The following is a 19,600-nucleotide window of genomic DNA, read 5'->3' on the forward strand; positions in this document are numbered from 1 at the left end:
ACACTGCTGTATGTAAACCATAGCAGTTGAGAGGTATGGTGGTGAAGAACAGTTTGGGGGATTATACCTTGTGGAATTAGTGCCTGAAAAACTATAGACAGAGTTTGTAAAATTGTGTAGGAGGTACAAAAAATATTCCAAACAGAAAATTAAAAAGAAAAATGGCTGTCTGCAGGGGTTTTAGAAGTAGTCATAGCAAAGAGAGCAATCTTGTGGGCAAATTTGCTTGCTAATGCAGCAGTCCTTGGGAGCGACTAATGATAATTCGTTATGTGGTCTCCTCCAGAAATGTCAGTAGCTCCTGATTTGCTTACCTGAGTGATTCAGACAATTGCTTAGCTGAACAAAAATTTACCACGAGGAAAATGTAACCACAATAAAACATGGTAATCAACCATTCACCTCTATGGGAGTATTCATAGTGTAGGTAAGTTCAGTGAAGACATTTGGGTAGGAGGTGGTTTACTAAGTGTATATGTGCAGAGTTGTGTGTTTATGCTTGATTCTAGGTGGGATAAATGAGGCTGAATGAATGCATGTGTCTATGTCTGTGTGTGAGTGTGAATGTTTGCTTAGGTGGTTGCACTATGGAGGTTAGGTAGGGAATCGGTATTGTGTGTGTGTGTGTGTGTGTGTGTGTGTGTGTGTGTGTGTGTGTGTGTGTGTGTGTGTGTATGGGTGTGTGTGGATGACTGTGTGTGTGTGTGTGTGTGTGTGTGTGTGTGTGTGTGTATGTGTTTGCATGCACATGTGTCTAGAGGGAGCCTTTGATTAATGTGATGTATTGCCCACTAGAGACAACAGTAATGGAGTCATGTCTAACACTGTAGTGTCAGTCTGATTTAGAGACATGGTAATGAGCAAATAATATAGTCTAATGCATTGCGGCTGCAACTATCTCTGAATAACATTTTCTCACCACTGCACTATTTGACCAGCCTGCATTAAGAAATTAGTGTAAGCAGTGAGGATTTTAGTGAATCTTCAAAAAAAAATCATGGGGTACACACTCTGTCCAAACAATAAAATCACTTCCCTTTCAAAAAACAAGTACAAATCGTGCAACAGTTATTAAAAAAGTTGAGTGCATTCATCAACCATTAACTTATGGACTTTATCAGAACTTTTTTGAAAAATGCTAAACCAGCCATTTAAATGCACAAAGTTAATCAAGTTACATGATCAACATCCAATGAATTTAAAATAAATACTAGTGCATAACTCTAAAACAAGTATATCAATTAAAATGATTAAACATTAAATCTTTAAAAATAATAATAAAATAAATAATACCATTATAAATCAATGCATATTTCAATCACATACAGTTATAATTTAGCAGTCCATATCTTCAAAACACTACTTAAAGAAATATCATTATTCATTCTGGCGGGAGGGGGAGAGTGCTAGCATTCATCTTAATTTGCCATAATAATTCCATATACCCATGCTTTAACTCCCAGGGTCCACTCCTGGGGTTAACTCGAACTTTTCCAAATATAAAAAAATGCAACTTTTTACTATCCTTGCATATCACCTTGTGTTTATATAGTGCATTGTTAGTATTGCAATTATTTACATCATAATAATGTTCACATATTCTCCTTCTCAATGGATGCTCTGTCTTACCCACATAGTATGCATTACAAAAAAATCACAGAATACTAAATAAACTACTCCGGAACTATTACAGTCACTCAAAATTAATAGACTAACTTCACATTGTGTACCTCATAATTATATTTACATTGAGGACATGCACCACATTTTTCATACCTTTATTAAGCATACTTTCTCGATCTCTCATATTCTGTACCTCTAATTTTTCTTTTAAATTTAAATGTCTTTTGTAAAAGAATTGTGATGGATGCCTAAAATATTTTTGCTAACATCATCATATTTGATACATTTCCAATTATTTGTTAATACTCACTTAATTTGGTTACTTCCTATGCTGTAATTAAGATTCATGTATTAATGGCACTAGTGATTTCTTAATTATCAACCCCATACCTTTCTTTACAATTGTTAGCTGTCATATTAACCTCACTTTGATTAAAAGAACCAGTATGTAATAACGGAAATAAATATCTTGTTCTTTCCTGTTTGCAAAACCTCACTGTTAATTTTGTTAAGCATTGTTGCTGGATAACCCCTGTCTAAAAACATTTTCTGAAGATTCTCCACTTCAAGAAGAAACTGATTGTCATTAGATATTAATCTAGAAGCTCATGCCATTTGGTCTTTAACAAGTCCCTTCTTTTGAGACATTAGATTATTATAGCTAAAATGGAAAAAAAAAATTGAGTAAGTAGGTTTCCTATATAACTTTGAACAAAACTTATGCATTACAAAATCTAAGTAGCTAATAGCTTCAAATGAATCATTGGATATAAATTTAAAAAAAATCAGTGGTAGTACTTAACTGACAAATTCATCGAACTGCACCATAGTACCCTTCCAGATAATAAATATGTCATCTAAAAACCATATAAAACTACTAAATGTTCCATAAAATTAAAAATATATTTTTTCTTCCAATACTATAATGCAAGATTTGCATAAAGAGGAGTACAAGCAGCTCCCATAGCAAAACCTTTTACTTGCTAAAATAATCACCCTCAAAATAAATATAATTGCTATTAAGCATGATTTCCATACAATTGCCTAACATGATAGGGAATCAAATTCATAAAAACCGTCCTTAAACCACTTAAGCCGTGTTTCATGTGGGATGCCCAATAAAAAATCTGTAACATCAACTGTAACAAGTTAGATGTTATCCTTAAAAAATCCTGTTTAATATTTCTCAAAAATTCCCAAGAATCTTTTAAAACATATGGATAGTTGTTAAGAAATTGTTTTAGCATCCCATCAATATAAACAAGGGGGATGTGTTTTAGAGCATATGGCTGCAACAATGGGGCACATGGGATGTTTTCTACATCTGTATGTATCTTTGGCATATTGAATATTGTAGGAGTCTCTGGAAAATCAACCTTTAGAAATCTGAACAACTTATAATCAATAAAATCTTGATCAATTAAAACTTGTAGTATGCCCTATTTATTTCATTTATAGATACTGTAATATACTGAAAAGCATTGTTTAATATATCAGACATACATTTTAGCAGTGCAATCATTTATACTCATAAGAACAATTACACCCCTCTTATCAGGTTCCTTTGTTCTAACTTCCCTATTACCAATTAATTATTTTACTACTTCCAGTTCAACTTAGCTAAATTATAACACATACTAACGTGTCTGTTATATAAATTTCTGACATCTCTCTCACAAAACTTTTCCAACACTTATAATGTGGGATGCAAAGGGAGGGTTTTAAGTCCCTTTTCTGCAAAATCCTCCATATGTATTATTCATACCACCAAAATCATGAACTAACAATCTGAAATTAAGTTTTCTAACATATAACTTTAAATCAATCAACACCTTCTCAATCCATCAAATTTTCTATAAATGAAGTAAATGGGGAATATGTAAGATATAGTTTTTTTTACAAGATTTATTTGATCAAGATATTATTGATTATAGGTTATTTAGATTCTTAAAGGGTGAAGGGTGGGAAAGATACTAACCAGAGTTTTTGGATATAGAAAGGGATTAGTTTTGGATTCAGGGACGGAAACCTTACTATGGTATTTTCTGGAGTTTTGCTGCTATGCAGTGAACTCTAACTGCAACAATAGTGATTTGCTTCACAGTATTATGACTAGTTTTAACAGATTTTACTGTTAGTTTTTTTTTCTTGATGTGCTTCATTTAAGGTATGTTTACTGCAAAATATTTGTTTTACTGTCTGTTCTGTCCAAAAATTAAATTAAAAGAAAAATAAAACTTGTCACATAGCATAATAAGTATTTAGAAACATTTCAGTTTTGGAAAATATTTAAAAATATCATTCAATTCTTTCATTTATATTACTAAAAGTTATCTTGTCACCATTCCTTTATGAACTCATCTATTAATTTAAATTAGAGACTGGGCAAACTGTACATCAGTACCCTGATTGGAGAACGAACGTTCTGCAGCAGGGTATTAATGTGCAGGTAATGCCCACTGAACAATGAGTCTGCTGCTTCACAGAAGCATAGCAAGCCACTGTGGAGCTTTAACTGAAAAAAAATGTCTGCCATTATTTTAGACTTGGTAGGCAGTGCTTTTGCTGTTTAGCAAGTATAAAAAAAAAATAAACAGAAAAAAAGTATATGTGTGTATGTATGTATGTATATGAGTGTGTTTATGTTTCTGTCTGCATGTGTGAGTAAATGCATGTATGAAACCAGAAGCACATGCCCAGATGTACTTTCCTGGTAAACACATGTCAAATAAAATAAATAAATAAATAATAGAAGAGGCTGTGTGTGTGAGATCAAGAGAGAGTGAGAGCAATTAAGTGATCTTGTGTGAGTGAATGTGTGTATGAAAGCAGAGGGAAATGTGTGTGTGTGCCTGTGTGTGTGAGCAAGAGAGAGAGAGAAAGATCTTGTATGAGTGAATGCACATATGAAAGCAGAAGAGACTGTGTGTATGAGATTGAGAGAGAGAGAGAGAGAGAGAGAGAGAGAGAGAGAGGTATTCTGTGGATAGCTCAAAACTGTCCACATTTTCGCAGAATGTCCAGATTTTTTCCTCATATTTTTTGTCTTTTCCTCACACAATTTATGGTTTTCTGAAGTTTTATGGCAAATCAATGAGGAGTGAATTCACTAAATAATGACAGGCATTTGAGTTTCAGGCTTTATATCTTTCAGAAAATGCATTGTAATACAAAACGTTTTATTCTAGTAAATTTCTAAGTTTATAAGAGCAAAATTTAAAATGTGTCCCTATTTCTGGGGCTTTGCTCCCCCATTATTTTTGGCTTTGTCCAGATTTTTTGTTCTAAGAGATTGAGAGTTATGGTTGTGTGAGTGAATGTGAGTATGAAACCAGAGGAGTCTGTGTGTGTATATGTATGTGTGTATGAAAGCAGAAGAGACTACGTATGAGGAAGAGAGAATGGGCTCTTCATAAATTTGTTGTGTTTTACTTATTTATTTTTTCAAGTACTATATTATTTATATATATATATATTTTGGATGTAAAATGCTTCCTCTAATACCATTAACATATACAACAGAAAGTTTGAAACATTAGGCGTATGAACTATTTTACATCAAAAATTTATAAAAAAAAATAATATAGTACTTAAAAAAATAAGTAAGTAAAACACAACAGTTTTACAGAGCGCCTATTCTCTAAGCACAATAGTGCCATCCAGGGTGTGTGTCAATATGGAATTAATGCCCTTCCAGGGGTGTACCCCTGGGCAGGTGTTAATTGCAGATTAACATACACCCTGTTGGGCATTATTGCTTACATATACATGTTCAACAGGGTATTTTCAAATTCACATAATGTCTTCGAGGTACTTTATTTAAAATGTAACCACAGTGCAATATAGTTAACTGAAGAGTAATTCAAACAAATCTTCAGCAGCTTTTTATGTTTGTCTCAGATGTCTGAAAGTTGTACATTTCAGGCAGGGGTCTAACAGATTAATATTATCAACCATAACACAGCTCTTAACTACTCTTACCTCATGAAACTGACTGGGCATCCATTTTCTGAGACTGCTGTTTGATGGATCAGGAACAGTGGGCCAGAAATGTGTCTTTACCCTGTTAGTGATAAAAATAGCAGTTAGAAAGTACAGTACCTACTAGAAACTACATAGTTCAATCAGATGTGGAATTAATGGCAGGTATGCTGCCATAGCTGACTGAAACACATATGAAAAACATGCCATATCTGCAAATATTTTATAGGCAACATACCTTAATATTATTCTTATTGCTAGTTGTAATAGGTATTTCTAGTTTTATTAACAATTTTAATCACACTTTTAATAACACAATTGGCCATCTACCAATGAAAGACTTATTAGTGGCTATTCTAAATATCTGAAAGCAATTCCATTACAGAAGGGTTCCATATATAACTGTGTTGAGATAATGTGAACAAAAATCCAAAGAATTTTCAGAGAATTGGAACTGCCCATGCAACCAAATTAAAACAAAAAATATAGCTACACCTGATCCTAAAGCAAAGTATCCTAGGAAATATGTGCAGGATTTTAAATACATACTTCAGATGAGTTTGACCTTAGGCAATATTGTATAACACCAAAAGAAAGAAAGAAATAAAGAACAAGATAAAGAACTAATAACTGCCCCCCCTCATGACAGTATTTTTTTTTCTTTCACCATGAAAATGATCTATTCCTCTACTCATCCCATTATGTCTCTCACACCTCTCCTTTATTTACCCCACCTCTTTCTCAAGTTATCCTCTCTATTTTCTCAAGCTACCCTAAAGTATGGTTCTTATGGCCATCACAAAAAAAAAAAAAAAAGATTTTTTTCAATTTGGCAATTTATTTTTATGTGTTTAAGGATTTACCTGTCTTAACTTTTTATGTATACTAATTTTTGTGAATTCATCTTTAACTGTTTATGGATTTGACTGTCTTGATTTTTATGTAGACTGATTTTTATATTTTTTACTATGTATTACACCTGGAGCTTTTCTCACCGGGCCTCTACTGAAAATGGACACATATCCAGTTAGACTAGCCCGGTCAACAAATGTAAAATAAAATAAAATAAATAACATTTTATTTAAAATAGTTACCCAAAAAATTCACTGACCAAAAAGCTAGATTCAGACATCTATTATCTCATTATGGTTATGTGTGTGCGTGTGTGTGTCTCTGTATGTGTGTGTGTGTGTGTGTGTGTGTGTGTGTGTGTGTGTGTGTGTGTGTGTGTGTGTGTGTGTGTGTGTATATATATATATATATATATATATATATTAGAGACATAACTGCACAGGAACATTCATCTCTCTATGTACAAACAAAATATATGAAAAATATATAAAATACAGCCTCTTAGAAGTTGAGGGGTAGCATCACAATTAATTCATTTATAACATACTGGTTTTGCGGCAATACACAGCTTCTTTGGTGTTAAAGTGAAAAATCAGTTAATTAACAATTATATAATATTTATTATTCACTACATTAAAAATATGTATGTATATATATATATATATATATATATATATATATATATATATATATGTTTAAATATCATAGAGTTTTCATGATTTAGTGGTTAAGAAATGTTATATAAATGTTAATTAATTGATTTTGACTTTAATGATGAACAAGCAGTTCGATTGGTATATTCAAAATATATTACCTGTGATGTTATCCCTCAACTTCTAGGGTTCTCCGATTTGTGAATTTGATGGATATCATAGGATCATAGGAGCTTATTAGACTAATGGCCGTGATGCCCTTACAAGCCTAGCCAAGTTTTTTTCCCCTCTTTTAATGGTGCTATTACTAGACCTGACTCAACATCTGCTGTCCCTGTCCATTTGTAATTTCCCATGCAATTATCCAGATTACACTTGAAAAGAGTCATTGAAGGGGGTCTGTTTTACTAGGTTTAGAAGCTTATAGGATGTGATGATTTGATATGTATATCAGACACATACACTTATACAGATCCTTGTGATATACTTCAGACCTGTCAGGCTTTAAGAAGTCTGGATGGCAGTTAGCACAGCATACTAAGGCTATGAACTGCTTCCTATATTCCAGGGTGTAGCTCCTTTGGTCTACATTTATCTGCTGTGTGGCTCTGAACAAGCCACTTAGACAGTACTCCCGACTCACCTCTGAAAAGGGACTCTTGCATGCAGTGGGCTTATCCAGTTAACAAATAAAATAAAAATAAAACAAAATACCAGGATGAAAGTACACAATGAGTCAAATTGTGTCCTGCTTGCCATTAGAAAATGGTCAGTTTATATAAAGGCAATTGACAACTCCAAACATTAGAGTGTTGACCAAGGCAAGTGATTCTCATAGGTTCATAGGTGAATACTAGGCTAAGTGCCCTGAAGGGCCATTTTAAGCCTAGCCAATAACCCAAGGTCGGAATCAAACCCTGCAACTCATGTCTATAAGGCAACAAGCTTAACAATTATGCCAGTCATGACACAAAAATATTTATATCCATAAGACTGAAATGTTATATACCTAAGAATGAATGTTTTTCTAGCAAACTGCTAAAGTGCTCTAGAAAATCTGCTATTATATGCTTGCTAAAATATAACAAAAATGTCAACTATGACTCACACATTATTGTAAAAGTTGTATTACAACACTGTTAATTTCCTGATCTATTTTACAATCTCTGAGATGTTTTTAGATGAGTATTCTAAGTGCTGTTGAAAATGCCACAGTGGTGCAGCAGTAGCATTGTTGCCTCACAGCAAGAGGCTCTCCCATTCGAATCTTGGCTGGAGTGCAGGGCGTGCCTTCTGTGTGGAGTCTGCATGTCCTCCCCGCAGTTTGGTGGGCGTTCAAAAGACATGTGTTAATGGCCGTGCCTTTGCTGAAGGTTGAACGTCGAGCTGGCACCATGACGTTCGTGAAAATCTACTGCCAATCATTAGCGGACCGGAGTTCCGCTGTGGCGGCCCCTAACCGGGAAAAGCCGAACGACAATAACAACAACATTCTAAGTGCTGCTGACCAGTATAAATATTTTCATGTGCATATAACACTGTAAATACGTAACTGGAAACACTCTTAACTGCAGATGTGTCATCACTAATATTCTAAGTTCTGTCTGAATTAGCCAGTTAGCAAACATTACTGAATACATAAACAAATGTCCCATTTATAACTGATCTCAGTCCAAATGAGTCTGATCTCTTAAATCTTCTGCCTAATTTTATTTGCAAACCAACATTATTTATTTGCAAAGGAAACAGGAAGATGTTAAACAATTCAACAGACAATTGAGGGTACTTTTAACAAAAGGTCTCTGGGTCTAATTTACAGAATTACTCAGAAACCAAACTAGTGACCCTACTGCAGCTGAAGGGAATTGTTAAAATAAGTTATTATCCAGTTATATCTGTAGACCAGGGTTTGAATCTATTCATGTCTATTTAATACTGTGTGATTCTAAACCTGTCACTTAATGAGACCAAAACATCTTGAGAACCCTAAAGAACATGGAAATAATATTCAGATGTTAAAGGTAGACTTGTCTGGATGGATGCTTATAGAAAGTCTCATAAAAATCCAAAATGAGACACTTAATAGAGTCATTGTCTTTGAATTTGGCCCATGTCACAGATTTTGAGCCTGAGGAGGAGGGTAGTCCAGTCACAAAAGGCAGGGCACTTCCATGCAACATGCATTATTGTATGACAGCTGCTCTCACTCCCCTTCTTGTCTGCAGTGCTGCCCAAAAAACAGTGCATGCAATTTACATACACATGGGCCAATTACACAGTTGAGAAACCCAATGGAATCCCAGCAGTGTCTAAATTATATGTATAAGGAGGTGTTTTATTGAGTCGCTTGATAATGCAAAGTCCAAAAAAAAAAAAAAAAAAAAAAAAAAAGAGATAGATTAGGTTGCCTGGAACTTACTGTCAAAAGCAGCAAGTATTACATGCATCTGATGCAATGTACTTCATATGGTCATTTTTCTACCTTTGTGACACAGAATGGATTTTGGCAGTTAGTTTCTACATTGGAGGCCACTGCTAAGAGAAGAAGAATTCCTAATCACTAAAATGAATTCACTGAATCAGTTTAGAAACAGATGAACTAATAGAATTTTTGAAATCTAAGACTGTACTGAATCATGACTTAAAGTCGTAGTGTATGTTTTTATTATGTATGATATTGATGTATATTATGTATAATTATTAAAATAAAAATGAAAGTAATATATGGATGTGAGAAGGAGTATGTTTCAAGATAAATATTTTTGAAAATATTCTCCCTCTTTAACTTTCTCTCTCTCTCTCTCTCTCTCTATATATATATATATATGTATGTATGTGTGTGTGTGTGTAATTGTTTTGTTACCAAATGGGACCTTTAACGGGTATCAGGATGCTAGTACAGACTGTTGGTGGATTTGAAGAAAGAAATGGTTGAGTATATAAATAAGCTAAAGCCTATAAAGGACAGGAAAAATAACAAACATTTGATGCAACAATACATCCAATGCTAAAGAATCAAAGGAAACAATACCATCTTTGTTGAAAGGAACATGTCTTCAATATCAGTCTTCAAGTGTTTGGTGGAAAAGGTAACTCCTCAATGGTTACATCTTGATGAGCTGTAACTTGATAACTCCTGAATCACACAGAAAATCACTGCAGACACCGTTTGATTCATTGTTTTTCCCCTTTCTTTGTGCTTTTATGACCATGTAGTTCAAAGGAGAGTGAAGGGGATAAAGTTCCCTACATGAAGGGTGTGGTATGGCTTGCCTCCTGTGCAAAAAATGATTTCTGTCTTGTTTTTCATCTAAATAAGGTTAGGACTGGGTGTCTTCTTCCAGCTGAACCTTGGCTGGATGTCATTTGATGAATCATAGCAGAACCAGTGACAATGGAGAGAGAGAGAGAGACATGTATATTCAGAAATATGTGACAGTATGAACATGTTTACCCCTAAATGGATATCAGTTTCTATTACTGAAATAAATTAATGCAATTGTTAAAGAAAAATTGAGTATAATGATGAAAGTATTACTAATACATACATGAAGTACACATTGTGGAAGGAATCACACAAGTAATAAATCAGTAAATAAATGAATGAATAAATTAAAGGGACATTATGAAGAAATAAGATAAGGAGTTTATTCAGATGAACATGTAGAGAAGATAGATCCTTGTAAGAGACAGAAGAAAAATACAGAAATAATGTATTCAAAGTAAAATAATGCAATGGACATTAAGGATTTTCCAGACAATGTATAATTAAGCACTGTCAGAATTATTGCAGTCACTTTAACTGACATATATATTTATATAAAGGGATACTATAAAGAAATAAGATACGGGGATTATTCAAATGACCATGTAAAGAAGTTACAGAAATAATGTATTTAATCTAAAATAATGCAATGGACATTATGGATTTTCCAGACAAAGTTTATAAGGCACTGTCAGAATTACTGCAGTTCATTTGTTGCTGATTTATTTATATTTAGAAGCTTTGATAACAAAAGACCTAAAAAGATGGATTGATGAAGAGTTCCTTATCACAAATGGTAGGACTGCACCAAATGTTACAAAAATGATATGCATTTGTCATATGTAAACTACTTAACAGAGCAATGGTATATAAAAATATCACACTGTGGAGAAATGTGGCATAAAGGATGACCTCTTGCTCTATGCTTGCATAAATGAATCATAGAGCAGAATGCCAAGTGATTCTAAGTTTAACTCGGCAATCCTGGTGTAGTTCTTGAATGTGCCACATTACATATGTTGGGGTCTCTGTGATGCTATATTTGCAGTTTATCCCCATTTAATTTAATGATATGGAAAGCAGGTTTCATGATTCATCTGCAGAGAGGAAAGCCCTGTCCTGATGATTCATGTGAAGGAATATTGGCATTTGTACCACAAAGAGCAGCAGAGGACCTTCCCATCCAAGGGCACTGCACTGACGAGCTCTGTGCCATAATATTATAGATAGCCACCAGCTACAGCATTATGCAGCATCCTACTTCATTATTTAAGAGATGATTTGGCAAACAAAATACACATCGACAGTTCACTGATCAAGGCATTGCTAAGACATTCATATCCACTTGCAGTATGCTTCTCTAATGGTGATAAATGCACTATGTTGTCACATCATCAATATTACTAGAGTCAAAATAGAGAGATAATAAAATTAGCAAGAAAAGGAGAGTAGTACTGCTGGAACGGAATTCATCCTCAAGCCTCAGTGAGCACCTTCATATGGTAGGCCCAGTTTTCACAAAATATCACCATGGCAACACTGATATATAGTCTGTAGCATATATCATGGACAGAGGTAGGTTAAACAATAAAAAAATACAGCTGGGTGAACAAGTCTCAAAAAAAAGTGTCCAATCCTCGTATGCACACTGGTACCAGGACTGGAAAAAAACAACAGTGTAAAGTCAAAACACAGAAACATTCCTACAGTGAGTTTAGGCCAGGCTTGGGGGAGGATGCCCCCTCATTGTAGAAAGAAGTAGTAGTCCACATAAAACACAAAAGACAGGTCAAAAAAGAGACATCAAGTTGATAAAGTGTACTGTTTAGGATAAGGAAGAAATTATGTATTGCTACTATTATCAAGAAACTCAGAATTTCCAGATAGAAGATATTCAAAAAGATTAAGAGAGAAATCAGAGGAAAGAAAAATACTTGCACAAAAAAAATCTGTCAAAAACGTCAAATAGAAATGTGTGTTCATTAATTCAACAGGTCCATGAAAAACACTACATAGACAAAGAAACTTTGGGCCCCTTAGAAAAAGAAGAGACAGAGATTTTTAAAAGATATAAAAAGAAACATGGACATGGAAAAGAAAAAGAGATCTGATATTATACAATATTTATGCACAGGAGATAGCCAAACTAATCGATACAAAAAAGCAGCTCCAAAGATGTCTGAAGAGAAATACAGACAAAGGCACCCAAATATGGAAAAATTTACAATAAAAAAAAAATAAGATCGCAAAGGGAGAATGTAGAACAGCAGATAAGTAAAGTAGAAGTTTGACAAATAGAAGTTGAAGTTATGGAATACCTACAAAGTGAAAGACTTATTGCAAAAAATCCAATCCAGGAAACATCACAGCATGGTAGAGTAATGAGTCCCCAAATTAAGGAGAAACAAGTGCAACAGGAAGCATCTGGTCACTTATCACATGAAGATGCTCTGGAGTTTTCAGTAGGAAACCAGTACAAAAGTTCAATTGGAGTTGCCCAGCATGAGATGGAGCAGGTAACAGTGGCAACTCTGATGCAGTCAGTGTTGTGGAGTGATATGCTAGAGAGTTCCCATATGAAAGAGGTACAGATGATGCAGGATGGAGTCGGTTGATTTATAAGAGATGAAAAGACATATTAAGATCGATAAAATAAATAGATTACAGAAAGTAAGCAAGACCCAAAATGTTAGAAGTCTGATAAAAAAGATGAACATGGTAATCAAGACTATCAGCAGAAATTCTTGTGATATAACAGAAGTAAATAGGATGTATTACTGTGCAGCTAATTTAATAAATAAATTCTAACAACAAAAATGCAGAGCAATAAGAGAAAGGAAAGGAAGAAATAAAATGCCTTCACGGAAACATTGAATAGAGAAAACTATAAGGCATTTAAGGTAAGAAGTGTCACTGTTAGAAAAGTATGGAAGTGACAACAGATCAACAAAAGGTAGATGTGATAAAGCAATGTGCAGTATAAGAACAGGCCATGATTGATCATACACTACTGTGAATAATAAACTAAATAGATCAGAGCAGGCAGAAAAACTTAAGCTATTCAGATAAAGATAATGGAAAAGTACAAAAAAGCAATTCATTGATGACCCAAAAAAGTTTTATAGAGAACTGGAAAACAAAGCAAAATGAATAGAAACACCACCAAAAAGAAGAAATGGACACATTTTGGAGAAATATTTATGAAGACCCTTTGGAACTTAACAAAGATGCTGAACAGACAGAAAGAGTAAAAGAAACAGTAAGACATTTAAATGTACAGGATGTGAAATGGGATGAAGTAACAGCCATAGTAAATGAAACAAAGTTAAGGAAAGCTCCTAAATGGAAAATCCCAGACCAAGATGCATTACCTAACTTCTAGCTGAAAATATTACTATCATTATACAAAAATTTAGCCTTGAGTATGAGCTACTTACATGCCTATCCTGAACAGACACCAACCTGATTAACAACAGAAACATGATATTCCTCTTTAAGAGTGAACCTACAAGCCATCCTACAAACTATAGACCAATAACTTGTCTTCCAACGATATACAAACTATATACTGGAATTGATGCTGACAGAGTTTACAGTCATTTAGAAGAAAACTCAGTCATGGCAATAGAACAAAAGAAATTGATATGGAATAAAGGATCATTTATTGCTAAATAAAGTCATAATGGAGGGGGAGAATCTAAGAATGGCATTGGTAGATTTCAAAAGAAGCATTTGAAAGCATCCCACATCCACTGATGAAGGAGTCCTTACAGATGTATCCCACAATGAACAGTTACATTACACTGACTATGAAACGGTGATAAACCACTTTGGAATTAAGTCATGATAAAGGGCAAATTATTATTCCTGAGATAAAAATTCAAAGGGGGGTAGTCCATAGTGATTCTTTGTCACTGCTGCTGTTTTGCTTTGCACTTAAACCATTAAGCTGTCCACATAACAGATTAGATCTTATTTATAATTTGGCTTCCAGAATACATCCAAGTGAAAACACTTCTCATCTTTTTGTGGATAACTTAAAACTGTATTGTTCATCAAATGTGGAGTTGAAATCATAACTGCAAGTGGTTAACACTTTCTCAGATGATGGAAGAATGTCATTTGGTCTTGATAAATGTGTGAAAGCAACATTTAAAGCAGGAAAGATGGAGCGCCAAGAAAATGTCAGTCTGGGAGAGGAATGTGACATAAAAGAACTTAAGCAGGAAGGAGTGTATAAATACTTGGGAACTGATAAAGGATCAACAATAAAACATGAACCAATGTAAATAAAATTTAGTAAAGAATACTTCACAAGACTAAAAGCTTATATTGAAAACAGCCCTGACATCTAGGAACAAAGTCCATGCTATAAACCAATTTGCTCTTCCTGTTTTAACATGCAGTTTTGGGTATTATTGATTGCCCCCAAATGGTATTAGATTAGTTGGACAGAAAAACAAGAAAAATGTTTCATGCTTATCAAATGATATATAAAAATGAGTGCATACCAAGATTATATATCCAGCATTCTGAAGGAGGTATGGGCCTCCTTGAAATTGATTACATGTACAGATCTGCAATCATGGGACTGCATAAACATCTGCTGACCTCACCAGATCCAAACATAGTCAAACTTTTAAAATGCATGGAGAAGAAGTCTAAGATGACTTCCCTGCTAAGTTTAATAAAAGCATATTGGTTTAAAGTAGTAATGGAAATCAAACTAGAAGACAAAATCAGGGAGTTACTGAATGTAGAAAAAAAAAACAAAACAAAAGAATGAATATAAGAAGTATTAGATGAGAAGGCAAGAAATATGAAAAAAAGCATAAATATTGTAGCAAGTACAGAAAACGTCTGGAACAACCTCATGTTGATCAGGATTTGATGCAGGTATGGTTAATGAGAGTTGAATTTAAACCAAAAGATGAAATGTGAATAGTGGCAGCCTAGGATAGTGGATTACATACACATTGGTTTAGGAAGTCCATTAAACATGTGGGAGAAGCTAAACTCACTAAACTAGGTATTAATCCGTACATCACAAGATGGGTTGCCAACTGGCTCACTGACAGAACCCACACTGTAAAAGTTGTAGACTCCAAATATGACTTCAAACCAGTGACAAGTGGAGTACCACAGGGTTCAGTCCTGGGACCTCTCCTGTTTGTTATCTACTTCTCTGAAGTACAGGCTAACACAGAAGGCCTTTGGCTAATGAAGTTCACAGATGACTGCAAACTAGCAGCCATAGTCGAGTCCCCAAATGATGTGGACATCCTACAGAAGAGCCTCACTGAGATAGATGCCTGGTGTCAGAGCCATGGCCTCAAGTTCAATGCCAAAAATTGCATTGTCATCCCCTTTGGTAAAAATTCTGTACCCATGAACTACCACATAGGCGGCAGTCTACTTAACCCCGAATGTGTGATAAGAGACCTTGGGACCCAAGTGGACGTAGTCTCTCCTTTGATAATCACATCACTGCATTTAGTCAGGAAATCCTTCTATGTGGCACACCTCATCACAAAAGGGTTCTCATCCAGGACTACTCGACACTCATTAGACCCATTAAAGAGTACAATGCTTCTTTTGGAATGTACCTCACAAGACATCTGCTGCAGCTGGAAAGGCCACAGAAGTACCTCGCAAAGAAGATTACTGGCCTCAAACAGATGCCCTTCACTGACCGTCTGAAAAAACTCCAGCTTTACTCCGTAGCATATCGCCTACTCTGAGGTGATCTCTGCCTAACATATAAAGCTATGTCAAACCCAGAGCTGTTGGACATGCTACACCCAAAGAAATCACAATCCCTCCAAGCTACACACTCTAGGGACGTAAACCTTGTCAACACAATAAACAGGATATGCTGGAGTTATAGATTCCTGTCCCAGGGATTTCCCATACTCTGGAACAAGCTACCCATTTATGTCAAGCAACTTTCCTCATTAGCACTGTTCAAGAAAAATATTGATGAGTGGATGGGAAATAGGAAATACACCCTGGGGAAAACTTCTGTGGCTCTGCTTGACAGGGGCACAGGAAAATAACTTTCTTGGGTGGTGTAAGCCAGGGAACCTTTTTGGCTAGGCTTACTTAGGCCCTCGGGCCGATAGGCTAGTGCCTACCTATGAAGCTATTTGAAACAGACGAATGGAGGTTCTGTGAAACAGACTTGGAAACTGTCACACATCTTGTTACTGGGTGTGACACAATAATGGCAGATGGCCAGGATACTGAAAGATATAATAATGTGGCAAGAGTCTTCCACTGGGAATTGTGCAAATATTACAATACTGATGTAGCTGAGAAGCATTGGAAACATGACCCACAAAACATTACAGAGAATGACGAAGTTTATATCACATGGGATCACCCATTACCACCTGTTCAGGAAGTAGATGAGAAAAAAATCAGATGTAGTTGTCCATGAAAAGAAGACAAAAGCAACACTGATCTTTGAAATTGCTAGACCCAGTGTTTACAGTGTTTTACATACAGAAAAACACAAAATCATAAAAATACCAGGATTTACAGAGAAAAATGAGAGCAATGTGGAAGAAGAATACCCAGATGGTTACAAAAGTAGTAGGAGTAATGGGTCTTATAAAAACACTTTACAGTCATATTTAGTTATGCTACTGATACACGTAACTCCATAGGAATTACAGAAGGAGTCAGTTCTGGGCACACTGCAGGTGCTGTGAAGAGCACTTCTGGTAACATCAAAGACTGAAACAATACTAATTTCATGAACTTTAATCATACCCTGACTTTTGATGGGGTCCATTCCCATCATGGTATTAGAAACCCAAAAGACTTGGAGAAATTAAATATGACAAATCATTGTAAAGTGCAAATGAGGTAAACAAAGTTTTTTAAGAATCCCACTTTAGATGTTTTAATGAAGCCATGATGATATTTATACCTAAAAATGCTATTTAAGAGAATCAAAGGCATTAACAGACATTTTCTGAAAAATAGATCTGAAGTAGTTAACTTCATTTATCTGCAACCTGTGGGTATTCGGATCCATATCGGATCCGAGCCGGCAACATTTTATCAAGCATCTGCTCCAAGCTCCTCCCCTTACCATAATCCCTCACCTCTCCTACCTTCCCTCAAATCCCGTTTGCTGCTTCATGCGTACGCATTGTGATCTCTGTAGCTCCAAGTTGGGTGTAGTAAATGGAACTTTTGGTACTTATGTTAGTGTGTGAGAGTAGTTGTTTGTGATCAACCCTTCCTCCCCTTCGTCTTGTTGTCGGGTTTGTTTAAAGTAAAAAAAAAAAAAAAAAAAAAGAAAGTTTGTGTTTTTGAACTAGAGTAGGCCTAGCCACCTGAGTGTGTGTGTGTCTAGTTTAGCGTTTGGCTGAGTGGAGTGTGTTATGGCTGACCAGCCTAAACCAATGTTTAAGAAATGCACAGAGTGTGGCCACAAGCTTTCACCGGCTGATGGCCACACTCTGTGTATTATTTGCCTTGGCATTCCCCATCTAAGTTTGCCATGTGCTGTGTGTGCAAGGTTCAGTCCCAGAGCCCTAAAAGAGAGAAAGGTGAAACTGGTAGCCAAGGGCTTGCTACCAGTTTCTGCCTTAGAGACGACGGCCTCAACATCGGCTTCTGTAGATGACCAACTCCCCCCCTCAGGCGGGGACTCAACCTCCATCTAAGCCTGCTGAGGTGGGGACAAAGGCTAAAGATAAGGGCAAGAAAGAGAGAGAGAGAGAGAGAGAGAGAGAGAAAAGGGTAGAGAGGCACTGCAGGTGATTTCCTGAGTGGGAGCCTTTTCCCAGTCCACCTGTGAAAGTTGTTAGGACCACTTCTCCTCAGCTCCATTCTCCGAGGTTCTCCCGGAGCTGATGGAGCCCTTGGACCAGAGGCCTTCTTCAAGGTCATCTCACAGGGCCAGATCCGAGTTGGTCGCCTCCTTGTGGTTGACTCGGAGTCTATTGGAGCTTGACGTGGACAGGATGATGCGGAGATTCATTTGGACCCAAATCCAAATGGGAGTCTTGCCAGGCCCTTCTCTGGCTGGAGAGGGGACCTCTATGCCCTTCTTCCATCCTATCTCTCCTTCCCTGATCTGACCATCAGTCTCAGGGTTTATGCATCCGAGGATCCTCAGAGCTGGGGGTTTGGTGCCGACAGTTCCTCCAACCTCGACGCCGGCCATTACCTTGAGTTCCTCGGATCAGACTTGTTCAGATCCGAGCAACTCTTGGGGCTGAGAACAGGGAGCTAGATCCGAGGGAACGGAGATGTCTTCGGCTCTGACTTTGTCAGATTTGAGCTGTTCCTTCAGAACCCTGGCTACCTTGGCCTCGGCCCCAATCCTCATGATGGAGCCTAGGAGAACTTCTTCCTTGTTGGTTGCCAAGGAGGTGCACTGTCCTTCGGACTTGGATGTGGTGGAGAGGGTTTTCTTCCAGGGATTGAGACCCCAGCCCATTGCCTTGGACTCTGCCCAGGCTGCCTTGGATTTGGTCACGACTCCCATCAGCTTGTCCCAGGGACAGCCCATGCCAGAGGACCCTCAGGTGGATCCCATCATGTAACCTTATGAGCCCTCTTCAGGGAGTCCTACTGAGGAAACCCCCCCATAAGCATTCATGTAAGTGGAGGCACATGGACTCCCCCGAGTCCCTCACAGAAGATACTGACTTGGATGAAGGTGAAGGTTCCCCCAGGTCACCTCCCGAGGATGTCTCCTTTGGAAATATCATGGAAATCCTCCCCCAGAGGGGAGGTTGGTCAGCCCCAAAACCCGCAACGGATGAGTCAGTATTCTTGGAGGTCTTTGGCATAGGGCCCATCTACATCCTGGGTGTCCTCTCTTGCAGATCCATTAGTGGATCTTATCACCACATGGACATGGAAGGAGCCTGACACCATAGAGCCAATACCCAAATGCCCAGACAGGATCCTGTCTCCTCCCACAGACAGACAGGCTTGGTACAAGGGATCCCCTGTGGATGCTATGGTGGTGGCGGCTGCCACCAAGAGAGAACTGGCTCAGGAAAGTTCTTCGGTCCACCCTCTGGACAAAGAGTCTAGGGTGGTGGATCGCTTTGGGAAGCAAGTCTTTTCTTCAGCGACATTTTCCATACAAGCATTGAATTATTTGGCACACGTAATTCGACTACAGTGAGACCTGGTAACGGAATTCGCTGTGTCGCCCCCAGAGTTCTTGTTGCCAGAGGACAAGTGTCTGTTCTCG

The 19,600-nt window shown here is 36.7% G+C and overlaps 1 protein-coding gene across 1 annotated transcript in view; it reads right to left on the bottom strand.

Annotated features, from left to right (window-relative positions):
• The window catches only part of CSF3R (colony stimulating factor 3 receptor), a 556,874-nt gene that overhangs the window by 52,035 nt on the left and 485,239 nt on the right, over positions 1-19,600 (bottom strand). Inside the window, exon 15 of the mRNA XM_044089705.1 lies at positions 5,605-5,686. Coding sequence (XP_043945640.1) covers positions 5,605-5,686 — 82 coding nt within the window. The remainder of the gene's footprint in view (positions 1-5,604; positions 5,687-19,600) is intronic.

This window comes from Protopterus annectens, chromosome 1.part1 (genome assembly GCF_019279795.1).
Source record: "Protopterus annectens isolate FY-2018-M chromosome 1.part1, PAN1.0, whole genome shotgun sequence".
NCBI lineage: Eukaryota > Metazoa > Chordata > Ceratodontiformes > Protopteridae > Protopterus > Protopterus annectens.